This window comes from Nicotiana attenuata, unplaced genomic scaffold, assembly GCF_001879085.1.
Source record: "Nicotiana attenuata strain UT unplaced genomic scaffold, NIATTr2, whole genome shotgun sequence".
NCBI classification, from domain to species: Eukaryota; Viridiplantae; Streptophyta; class Magnoliopsida; order Solanales; family Solanaceae; genus Nicotiana; species Nicotiana attenuata.
Genome location: NW_017672723.1, coordinates 86,052 through 98,686, shown reverse-complemented (window position 1 = coordinate 98,686; position 12,635 = coordinate 86,052). Strand labels below are relative to the sequence as shown.

At 35.2% G+C, this 12,635-nt stretch overlaps 1 protein-coding gene across 3 annotated transcripts; it reads left to right on the top strand.

The window, feature by feature from the left end:
• The first annotated feature begins 2,190 nt into the window (after positions 1–2,190).
• LOC109214268 (probable protein phosphatase 2C 10) lies at positions 2,191–11,420 on the top strand. Of its 3 annotated transcripts, none has more exons than XM_019378167.1 (6): positions 2,191–2,571; positions 2,745–2,793; positions 3,869–4,108; positions 4,214–4,490; positions 10,303–10,457; positions 10,878–11,420. In XM_019378167.1, the coding sequence occupies exons 2-6, from the start codon at positions 2,755–2,757 to the stop codon at positions 11,013–11,015; spliced, it is 849 nt and encodes a 282-aa protein (XP_019233712.1). In that variant the 5' UTR covers positions 2,191–2,571; positions 2,745–2,754; the 3' UTR covers positions 11,016–11,420. The 3 variants fall into 3 exon arrangements, with proteins under 3 accessions (XP_019233712.1, XP_019233713.1, XP_019233714.1); XM_019378168.1 differs by lacking the exon at positions 2,191–2,571 and adding an exon at positions 3,684–3,783; XM_019378169.1 differs by lacking the exon at positions 2,191–2,571 and adding an exon at positions 3,616–3,783.
• Positions 11,421–12,635: the final 1,215 nt, after the last annotated feature.

The following is a 12,635-nucleotide window of genomic DNA, read 5'->3' as shown; positions in this document are numbered from 1 at the left end:
AATGTTAGAGAAGAAGAAGAAGAAGTCGATTAGCAAAGCTGTAAATCGATTTCCAAATGAGTAACTCAGAAAGCGAGGTTGAAAAAAAAGAAAAGGAGCAGCTCAGAAGAGGAGGCGTACCTGGATTCGCAAACAGAGGTTGAAAATTAGGGCAGACTTTCGATTCACAAATCAATTCGTAACCTTTGCTTTGAGAAAACAAATTCGATTGATAGAGGGAGGCAGAGCAGCAGCGTCGTTCGTCTTTTGAGACTAGGGCAGGCAGCAGATGTTTGTTTTGAAAAAACAGAGTCTTTTAGTTTTTGGAATTTTTAATTTAGTAAATTAGTTTTGGCGCCTATTTTTAGAAAATATTATTTTTTAATATTCTAGTATTATATTTGGCGGCATTCTCTCCCGCTCTAGCCCCTCAATTATAATTTGGGACCAGTTACTAATTTTTTTAGGGACCAGATTTAGTACCTTCGCAAAAAAATACAGAATTAAGGACCACAATATAATGTCGTCGCAATAAGTACACTTTTAGAGACGTGATTATTAACTCGTCCCTAAATGTTGGTCGCAGATAAGCCTTTTTCTTGTAGTGCAAACCAAACAGCAAATATTATTTAACAATAACAAATAATAAATCTATCCAAACATTATATTCATAAAACGATAGATACAATACCATACAGTACATTATAAAACGACGGGGAACAATGATCCAAACAGAGTGTAAGGAAAAAAAAGACTTTGGAAACATGTGGCCCTAGAAGCTTAAGAGGCAAAAGCTTTGTTGGACGGCGAAATACATAAATAGCCCTTTTAAGTTGTCCCCAACGATCATTTGAACACTCAAACTAACCTATTGACCATTTAGACACTTTTATTTGACAGGAGTGTATTTATTTGACACTTAAGTCAAGCAGATCCCATGCGTGACATACACTTGCTGTTGACATGGCAAATGAGCCAATTAAATAAGAACACATGTAATTTTAAATAAAAATAATTTCACATGTAATTAAGAAATACTAAAAAAGAGTAAAACATACTTTTTCAATTCTTCCATTAAAAGCTTGCTGTCTTCTATGAAAAAGAATTCACCGTCTTTCCCAACCATTTCTTCAGCTTGGTAATCTTTCCCCGTTTATTTTCTCTTTAATTTATTTTCTTTTACATGTTCCAAACAACACTTCACTTTTATCTTCCTAATATGAAGCCTTGAAATTACCAACAAACTTCATCAAGAATAATTCCACATAGGTTTTGTCTCCAACTCTGGTTTATAAATAGATATGTTATCGGATAGACAATTTTGTCTAGAAATCGGAGAAAAACTTGATAAATCAGCTTCAAGAGCTTGAAAAATAGCTTAGACGATAACGACAATGAGGTAAAAATGGATGCAGTAATCAAGTGCTTCGCCGGAGAGGGGAATTTGCAAATTCATGGCCCTTCTTGGGTCAAATCTCTTGTTTTTTCACTTGTTATTGCCGGTCAACCTTGGGTTTCACTAAATAGTTGAGGTTGTTGGCTTGTTTCCTTAATCCTATGGTGGATTTATGGCAGATGGTGGCCCTAAAATGAGTAGGAGTCGCTGGTGTTAGGGTGAAAGAAGGTTGGTTGGTGGAGATGAATTTTTTGGGGGAGATGGTGAAAATTTTTTGGAGGAAAAAAAAGGAAAATGTGGTGTGGGCCACACATAAAAATATTTTGAGCTGAAAATAAAAGAAAACAACATTATTTAGAGTCCTCACGCGCTCAATGCTTAGTGAGGCGCAATTAATTTGCCATGTCAGCACAAGGTGTTTAAAAGGCACACACTTCTATCAAATAAAAGTGTCTAAATGGTCAGTAGGTTAGTTTAAGTGTTCAAATGATCGTTGGGGACAACTTAAAGGGGCTATTTATGTATTTCGCCTTGTTGGACCATAATATTTGTGTGGCTATAAAAGCTTTCTTATTAAGGGTAAATAGGTAAAATAAAAAGTTTAGATTTAATTTATTTCTAAATATAAAAATGTGTTAATTTTTTTTAAAATGCCTAATAAGGAAAATGTGTCATTTAAATTGAAACATAGAGAGTATATTTTAAAATTAGAATATTGCCAAATTTTTTATGGGATTTGTTATGAATGCCTCAAAGAGAAATGGCAAAGACTTGTATTATATAAAACCGTAAAGCAAGGGACAAACCTTGACATGTTCAAACCGGGGAAGTCAACATTTTACTATTACTATTAATTAATCTTCCCATTTTGCCCACACTTGCTTGTCTCTTCCTAAACAAGCCAAAAATATTCCCCGACTTTGTCCTCAAGACAGTTAGGGGAAAGAGAAAAAAAGGATTCACAAACAATTTTCCAAATCAATAATTCATTTTCTTAGCATAAAAATTGAGATAAATTTTTACCTTTGTGAGTGAGTGGGAAGCCAAGAGGGATTTAAGTGCTAGCTTAGCTTCCTTGTTCTTCACTGTTATTCTTTAGCCTAATAATTGGTTCAGCCAACACAGAAGAGATAAATTCTTGGTGATGCAATCAGCCAGTTAATCCATCCTTTGTTTTTATTTTTTCTTTAAAATAGGTAGGTCTGATTGAATTCTTGATATACCCCAATTTATGTTTTTTTTTCTCCCTTTTCTTGGTTTATGGCTTGTGATGAGTGGTTAAATTCTGGCCTTTTAAGCTGTGATTTTCATGAGGTTTATGGTTCTTTCTTGAAAATTCTCAACACTCGATTTTTTACTTTGGTGGCAGATTTTTAAGGATGGTTAAGCTAAGCTGTTTTAATGCTAATTGTGGCCAGGTAATATTATTCTTTTGCTTCAATTTTTATTTTTCATGTTTTTTTGTTGATATAGTTTGGTGGTGTTTTTCTGTGTTCCTTTACACTGATTAAAAAAGGAGAGAGATCCTGCAGAACTCAGAAGCAACACTCAGTTGATTTTGCAAATGAATTAGAGAGTTATTGCTGTTGGAAAAAATTGGAAGATTATGGAGAATAAACGATTTAGCTTGAGGCGTGTCAAAGACACTGTCCTTAAGGATATTTCGCCCACACCATGATAAATAAATTAGGCGTATCCCCCAGGATTCAACAAGCTCTTCTAGTATAACTAGGAGCAGAAACAACAAAGCTTAATCAAAATAAACCCAGCACAATAGAAGAAATCTAGAAGAAAAGCTTTCACTTTTTTCACTCACTCTTCAAAGTAACACATAGGAAAATATATATATAGTCCAAAGATCTTAACTTCCGATGGTAAGCAACATTAAGAAAATAATTCAAAGTCATTAAAAGCTATTCAAATGGGTGTTACAAATAAAACCATTAAGGCTAATAAAAAGTTAGTTATAATATTATAATAATGGTTATTAATTATGGGTAGTAAATGATAATGATTATATTATATTTTATTTTTGAGATATAAGAATTATCTTCTAACAATTGCCTCATACTTATTCATTTCCACTATACTAATTGTAATTGACAATTCAGAGAAAGTTGGCCCTCATTAATGTCTAGTTAGTGAATTACTTGAGTGCAATGACTAAAGTTTCCTATAAGGTTTCTTCTTAGAGAAGGAAAAAGTTTGTAGAAGGTTTTTTCTTAATTTGCATGCCACAGAACTTCTGATGGGAAGTTGAACTCTGCCGGTCAACTATATCGAAATGATGTGTGAATGGATGATGCAGCCTTGCTTAATTGGAACTAAACGGAGTTATAAAATATTTTTGGTTGAATTTGCTCCACTTAGAAGTTGATTATTTCGCGCTCCGGTCTTGTACTTTCTAGGTTGTATACCTGCTCTTCTTCTTTAATCTTCATTATTCTTAACACCATTATGGATTTGTTTCTATTAACTTTTTTACTGCCATAGTGCGTAGGTGGAGAGTCTTCTTCTAGCTCTGGTAGAGGAAGAAGCCATGAGGGTAATACTAAGTATGGTTTCAGCCTAGTGAAGGGGAAGGCTGATCATCGGATGGAGGATTACCATGTCGCTAAATTTGTACAGATAGAAGGACATGAGCTTGGCTTATTTGCTGTTTATGATGGTCATTTGGGGGATGAGGTTCCTTCTTATCTGCAGAAACATCTGTTTGCCAATATCTTAAAGGAGGTTGGTTTTCTATGCATCCTGAATTGCAATGCTGCATTGAAACATATAATATAGTGAAAAAATTAGAGCAGTTGGCATCTCATCTTTGGATTCGTCTTTTACTAGGATGAGTTTTGGGTAGATCCACGCAGAGCAATCACAAAAGCCTACGAAAAAACTGACCAGGCAATACTTTCAAATAGTTCTAATTTGGGCCGAGGTGGGTCCACTGCTGTCACCGCTATTCTGATAAATAGCCTAAGATTGTGGGTAGCTAACGTGGGAGATTCACGAGCTGTTCTTTCTCGGGGTGGTCAAGCTATTCAGATGACGATAGAACACGAGCCAAATACAGAACGAGCCAGCATTGAGGATAGAGGAGGTTTTGTCTCAAATATGCCAGGTGCTTTCCTGAAATCTGAGCAATGTAGTCAGTGATTGAAATATGTCTGTCCAAGATACTATTTGGTGTGATTGACATTCCTAATAATTAACATGTAAAACTCATTGATTTATTGTTTTATAGTGGGCAGGGTTTATTGTTTTGTCTGTCTTGTATTTGTGTTTCCAGGAGTACTGAGAAGACTTGTATCATCCAATAAAGCTGTTGTATTAATTTACTCCGCTGCGTAGATGCTTTGGATGAACTCATGTACCATAGTCTGCACTTCCACCACCTTTTGTGCTTGTTGAACCACTTGCAGTTTTTACTTAAATTTCTGAAAGAATAATAAATAATCTTTTTGCGATTTTTAATTCCTTTGGTTTTGACCCTTGGTGGAATTGAAATTTAGTACCTGAGGGTTTAATACTATGGCGATGAACTAAACTGTTGCCGGTTCATTGGATGCCTGCTTCTTTCTTCTTTTAGCTACCTTGGTTTCCTCTCTCTGGCCCTCTCTTTCAGACTGAAGGTAATCAGTTTATGCTAAAAGTTTCGTGAAATATTATCACAATTTTCCATCTGAAAAGGAAATATATTCCTACTTCTCTTTGTAAATACTGAGAATTAATCATCCACCAAAAGTAGTTATCAATAGATAAGTGCAGCAGCAAAAAGAACAAAGGGGGAAAATTCCTCTCTTTTTGGTACATCATTCAAACTCTATTTCCTCCTCTGGCACTGGATAGCTGGTCATACTCAGGTGGGAGGATCTATTAGAGCTAGGTCATGCTCGATAAGTCAAACTTTGAAAGAAATATGATCGGATTAACTTTTCGTTATGATTTTGAACCTTTCTTTGTTTTTAGCTTCCATCACGCCAATTGGTTTTCACTATCGTTCCAGTAATCATATTACTATAGCATCCTTACAACTGTTGGGCTGTCAGTTTCTTTTATATTAGAGCGTACGGAGTCAAAGTTTTGTTACGTATAGGTACAATATCCATCCTGAAATGAGTGACACTATTCAAAGCTTGAGGGTGAAATAGTCCAATCTTGGGTTTGTGGACATCAATTCATTTAGTAAAATCAAATATGAGTTCTATATTCGGAAACTGTAGAAAAAGTATCAGAAACTAGAGATTTAAAAATATCTTAAAAAGTTCAAGCAAGTCACAGTCTAAGAAAAAGTTGTGTGACTCGCAGATAATAATTGTGTCATGTAAATTGGATTGGGGATTTATTTTTTTTTTTTTTTTTGATTTGCACCGGGTGTCCGAGTCTCTAAGAGCCCCGACTAATCCCGGGGGTGCACAGGCCCTCGGCAATGGATTGGGGAATTATTTAACCTGCTTATCAACATTGTTTGGTCCTTTTCGTCTTTTTCTTTTTTAATCTTTTTCTGGGTCATTTCTTTTGTTTCTCTCAGTAGTTTGCTGGATTTGAAATTTGCCTCTTGTTCAGTGCCAAAAAGTTACACAATTAGATGTGGTAGTAATTTTTGTACTTTTTGTGCTGTATTTTCTATTGCGTCTCCTTAAGAAGAAAGGGAGGGATACTACTACAACAACAACAACATACCCAGTATAATTCCACAAGTGGGGTCTGGGGAGGGTAGTGTGTACGCAGACCTTACCCCTACCTGGCGAGGTAGAGAGACTGTTTCCAATAGACCCTCGGCTCAAGAAAAGGTGAAAAGAGAGAAAGGAAGAAGACGAAGGAGAAAGAGGAAGAAGAAAGAAAAATAGAGGGACGAAGGACGACAAGGAAAAGGGGAAAAAGACAACTATAATAACAACAACAACAACACCAACAACAACAACAACGAAACCAGTAACAGAGAATAGCATCAAACAATAGCAAACTAGAACATACGATATACAGAGCGAACGAAAAAAACAAGGGAGCTACTAATACTACTAAAAAAGAACGAGGAACTCTCGACTACCTACTAGCCAACTACCCTAATCTTCGACCTCCGCACCCTTCTATCCTGGATCATGTTCTCAGTGAGCTGAAGTAGCGCCATATCTTGTCTATTCACCTCTCCCCAATACTTCTTCGGCTTTCCTCTGCCCCTTCTCAGACCCGCCACGGCCAGCCCTCACACCTCCTAACAGGGGCAATGCAGAGATAGAGAATGAAAGTTTGAATAGGTGACTCAATTAGACTGAGTTATAGAGATGCTCAGATAATCACTAATTATTTAAATAACGTTCAAGAGAGGTTCTTTCGGAACTAAAATGTTAGTGTCAGATTTTGTACGTGGAAGACTCTACTTAAGCAAGAGTTACATGAATTGGAAATGGCAAAAACAATAAATTAGTCGACTAAATGTGGAGTGGAGATAGCATGAAACCAAAATCTACCACAAAATACATAATTGCCCATGCTTCCATGCTATAGATGCTTGTGGTTATGGTGATTTGAACTTATCCATTCTATTACTTCAATTAGGGAAATGCTTGGTATATGTATTGCCTTTTTCTCTCAACTTCCTTTTATGAAGAAAATTTCCTTATGTGACATTAAATAATTTTTGACATGCATGCTTCTATAAACTTATGTATTCAATACATCTATCTACAAGTTTTATGAAAGATAAGGAAATTTTCTAAAAGGCAGGCAATATACATCGACAACCCCTTAAAGTTGTCCACACTTTTCACTTTAACAACCCAGCTTAAGTATGTTCCATTTGAACGCTTTAACTAGGCATTTACTGTGTCATGTAGACACAATTTAGTGATGTGGCATAGTGCGTGAATTACACCATATTTCAGAGCGTGAAAGATTTATTTTTCCTTTTTAAACTTTTTTCTCTTTCTTTTTTCTTCTATTCTTTCACGCATCATGGTATGCTTAAGTTTTCATTGCCGGAATAATTACCGGAAAAATCTCACACGTTTATTCTTCTTCGTTCTCTCCTCTTTTCTCAACTCAAATTATTTCTTCTCCAATTAGCTACTATTAAAGACCTGTTGTCTAAATTTATCAGAAGTTAAAGCCCATGATTCAATCTGCTGGCCATTCGTGCTTCCCACACAATTCCGACCCTTCTCCCTTCAGATACAAGGTCAATATTCGCATAAACTTTTTTTGAACAACTTCTTCAGATCTGAAACACACATAGGTTCCGGCACCGGCGAGCTTGCTGGATTGGTGCTTTTACCTTGGGGCATCACTAAAATCTTCATTACAGGCCCTATCTGGGCGACATGAGTATCACTGGAAGCTCCAGATTTGGCCATTGGAAACAAACCATTAATGTTCGTTGTTGGTGGATTTATTTTATGGCGATCTGTGGTTAATCCTCGATGACAGAGAAAATATTAGTTAATTTCTATATTTCGTGCTTGTTCTTAGTGTTGTAAATGGTTGGGGGTGGAGATTAAGAGGAAAAGAATGGTGGCAGTGGTGATTTTGCGGAGAAGACGACATGGGGTACCTTTGTTGTTTTCCTTTGGTAGAAGAAGACGGAGGGGAGGGGGATCGTGGGGAATATGACAAAGGGGTGGGGTGGGGTTTTTGTTTTTCTTTTAATTCTTTTCTTTTTTCAAAACTTTTTTTTATTTGTTTAAGTTAAATCCACGTGTCTCCGTTTTATTTGTCAATCTGGCGTGTGAATTACACACATCTTTTTGTGTTTGACTCCCTATCAATTTTGTGTCTAAATGAAACATTTGAGATGTGGTTGGAGTGTTCAAATGGAATGAACTTAAGATGGAATGTCTAAGTGAAAAGTGTGGACAACTTTAAGGGGTTGTCGATGTATTTTGCCTTCTCTCAACTTCCTTTTATGAGAGAAAATTTCTTTATGTGACATTAATGGATTTTTGACATGCTTCTATAAACAAAAGTATTCAATACATCTTTCTACAAGTTTTATGACTTCAAATCCATTTACATAAAGCTAATATCAGCTAACATCATACAATTATCGTCCATGATTTATATCATTTCAAAGTCAATTAACTTGCAATGTCGTTGTCCAATTAAATTACAGTCAATGGAAAGTAGGATCTTTTAAAAGTCGAGAGAATTCATGAAGTTAATCGTGTCTAAATTTGCAGCATCTGTATATTCATTGAATTTAAGTAGTAGAATACCGGAGAATATATCATAATATTCCTTCGGATACTGTAGAATATTTACTTTCCTTGATAGGAGTACAAAGTAATTGTTTACTATATTGTACGTAACCTAAGACTCCGATATAAGGAACTCGGCTTTTAGATTGTAGCACGACCAATTTTCAAAAGAGCTCTCTTCTTTTTCTTTTGGCTTTCGACAGGATGCGATATTAGTTGTAGCGGGATGACCGTGTAGGTTATCCCATCTAGATAACGGGGGATCTATGTCTTTATTTGTATAGTTGTAGTACCCCTGGATTTACTCTTTTTAGTTGTCTCTCATACAATGCCCCTTCAACTATTTGAAAAAGCTTCATGAGATTAGTGTAAAACCTTTTATCCTTCTCTGAATAATTAATCCCAAGCTCCTGTAGTTTTGAGAGCGTGCAGATGAATGCTTACTCGGTTTGATTCTATTCTTATGGACTATAATTTTCAAACCCCAGAGATTTAAAATATGGAAACTGCATTCCAAGCATTCAAAATATATGGTCTCCAGGGATGGAGTGCCTCAGCAACATGCTTGAACTTATTCGAACCGAAGCAAGGGAAAGATTAATTATATTTTTGTGCACCAACTTTGCATTTTCATTTATGATATCTTAAGACGCATAATAACGGTCATCATCATTTCATGATTCCCAATGGCAGAGTTGCCACTCCCTGCCCAACCCCCCTCGCTGCAGATTTGCATTTTTTAATTGTTATCTATCAATATTTCAGAAAATTTTAAGTAACTCCAGAGAAAGTGCTTTGTTCCTCATATTTTTTTTTGTAAACAGTTTTCAGTTAGCATTTTCTGTATATTTTGCCCCTTTCTTCTTGTATCTTGCCTCTGCTATTAATGATTTCCACTGCTAAGTATTGCTAGTGTTTTAAGTTGACCATCCTTGTTTGACCTTGATAGTCAAGCTTGAATGTATATTAAAATCAGATTTACCGAAATAATAGCTTTGTTTAATCACGAACCATGCTTCTGGTAGGATATCTTTCTGAGTTAATATTATCCTTTACTTTATTTAGGTGCTTTCAGAATTTACTTTAAATCCAAGAGATGTTGTTCATGAGCCAATAAATTGCACAATGTCATGTCTGTAACTTTATCAAAATTCCATTAAACTATGTTTCTGAGATTTTAGGAAAAATTGCATTCATTGTCTTAAGATCCTGGATATGGCTATATCAATGGGCAAACAGGTTTCATCAACTCCGATCCCTATTGGCTTAATCACTAGTACTTCTATCTGTCTCTAGGTCCTTATGGTTAAAACTTGCACCAGTACTGTTGATTGTTGTCTTTGGACTTCAGATGCACCATTTAACATTTTTGAAGAAACTTATCGCTAATAATTGTACCCTATACTCATGACCTTTTTGCTTTAGTTTCTTGCCATTAGTAGCTTTGTGTTTGTTGCCCTATGTTTCTGAACTATTTGCTTACGCTCGCTTGCCATTAGTAGCTTCATGTGGATCCATTTCACCTTATGTGCAGAGCTCTTTTTAGCTATTATTATTATTATTAGTAGTAGTAGTTGGTTGTTGTTTTTTCTATAATGATGGCCAAAGGGCGTGTAGGTGAAGCTTATGCATCTTGATATATATCAATAGGTTGGAGGTTCCATTACCCAAAAATGGGTTCTGTTTCTTCAGGAAAACTTGATGTATTTTGTATTGATGATTTTGCTGCATTTTTATCAGGGGATGTTGCAAGAGTGAATGGGCAGCTGGCTGTTTCTCGTGCTTTTGGAGATAAGAGTCTTAAATCACATTTGCGATCAGATCCTGATATTCTAGATATCTACGTTGATGTCAATTGCGATGTTCTTATCCTTGCAAGTGATGGTCTTTGGAAGGTACACATCTTTTCCGTAGATTTGTGTTTGCATGAACCATAATCGTACGCAGGATTTCTTGTAAGCGGGTGTCGATATTTATATTTATAAAAGAGTGGGAATTAAATAACATTATTTATCACATTTATAGACAAGAAGTAGCCTTAAACCATTGATTTTGTTGAGTCTTAAGTTAGAAGAGGTCTAGAGTTCAATTCTAACCTCCAACCTCTAAGAGCAAAATCAAGAATTTAACCAGCGTGCCAAGCAACAATCTGTGTTAAGTGGTGTTATTTTCTTTCTGTTATTCGTTTCCGCACAATATTAATACATATGTTTCGTAAAACTTCCCAACGAAGCGGTGTCGCGTGACACTGTTTCGTTCCACGTGCATCCGCCCCTGGTGTTCAAGAGTTGCATCTTTTGACTTGGTTAATGCAGGTGATGTCTAATCAAGAGGCTGTCGATATAGCCAGAAGACTTAAAGATCCCCAGAAAGCAGCCAAGCAATTAACAGCTGAAGCATTGAAGAGAGACAGCAAAGATGATATATCTTGTGTCGTCGTCAGATTTAGGTGATAAGCTTCTCATACCATAGTTTCCTAGTTTTAGAGAAACAAGTGTGTTTTCCATGCAGTTTAATCTAGAAATGTACAAAGGATACCGAATTTGTGACCGCTTGAGTAAAGCTTGCGAAAAGGCTAGTGGAATTGAATGACAGTACCATAAGACATAAAGAAAGGGCATCAGGTCACATAGTTCGTTTGAACAATCTGAGTGAACATTAACATTGTATGATATATTTGTGGAAGTTAAAAGTATACAGCTATGTTAGCAGATCGTGTGAAGTACATATTTTTTTTAACTTCATCAGGTCTCTGGGCTTGTACATCTGGTGCTTGTTTCTAGAATTAGCTTTGCCATTTTCATTGCTGTAATTAGCTGCCTGAGTAATGAATACGCGTGTGATACTGACGATCTTTGTTTATTTTCTTTTTCGTTTATGCCTCTGGTATTAGTCACAGTTTGTATTCATTTAGAATTCCCTCCTTCTTTGACTGAAGAGTGAAGGGTATCTTTGATAGTATTGTTTTTACTGGAAATCTTTGGCTAGGAGTGGCAAATGGGCGAGTCAGGTCGGATATGGTCAGGTAAAAAACGAGTAAAATATCCGACCCGACCCATATTTAATACGGATAGAAAATGACTTAACTGTAATATGAATATTATATTTATCCATAACTTCTTGAATATGATCATCTTTGGGAGGATTTTTAGTCTCACAAATTTGAGCAATTCTCAAATTGAGTCTTTGCAAATATAAAAGTTAAACCCATTGGTTATCTATTTTTTAAGTGGAAAATATGGATTTTATCTATTTTCAAAAAGTTCATTATTCAACTTATTTTTTAGTGGATAACATGAATTGATAATTATTTTTTTAATCCATTTTGCCACCACTATCTTTAGCTAGTGTATTCTTCTTGTGAAAAATGAACAAAAAAACACTTCAACGCTACAGGAGATTTTGGTAAGCTTCTGAATCTTTAACAATAACGTGTCAAGGAAATTGTCGGGCTATAGATGTTTCTAATTATTCGCGATGTGTTTAAATTATTTTTCAGTCTCCATAATATCTAACATCTGAGTTTGCTAAACATCTAAAAGAAATCAAAAGTACTCAGTTTTGATATAAGTAAAGAACTGGAATTACTCGAGTATACTTGGCGCGATATTGCGATATATGAATGCCAAGTTTCCTAGGTTATTTTCCAGGCTAAAATAATAATATTATATCGAGATTTACAATGATTTTCTCTATAAAGTAGTAGAATAAAATGCGACAGATTCATGCCATATCCTAACTAATAATACAAATCCAAATCATTTCATTAATAAAATGTGACAAATTGAGGGAATCTTACGTAAATGTTCCAAATAAGTTTCAACTTACAAACCTCTAGCTATTAAGCCAAATAATTGAAAACTAAATAAATAAGGTTGTTTCTTTCAAAGAATCACACGCAAAGATCTCCTTCCATATTTTTAAGCGTGATTAGCAACATCATATGCAAAATGGAAAGGGAATTTCATATATGAGGTAACAAATAAGGTAGTGAAATATATATATATATATATATATATATATATATATATATATATATATATATATATATATATATATATATATATAAAAAA

Excerpts from the sequence above, each read along its gene's own strand:
- LOC109214268 (XM_019378167.1), top strand. The coding sequence starts at position 2,755 with ATGGTTAAGCTAAGCTGTTTTAATGCTAATTGTGGCCAG. Across the intron at positions 2,794-3,868 it reads TTAATGCTAATTGTGGCCAG|TGCGTAGGTGGAGAGTCTTC; the intron begins GTAATATTATTC and ends TTACTGCCATAG. Across the intron at positions 10,458-10,877 it reads CAAGTGATGGTCTTTGGAAG|GTGATGTCTAATCAAGAGGC; the intron begins GTACACATCTTT and ends TGGTTAATGCAG.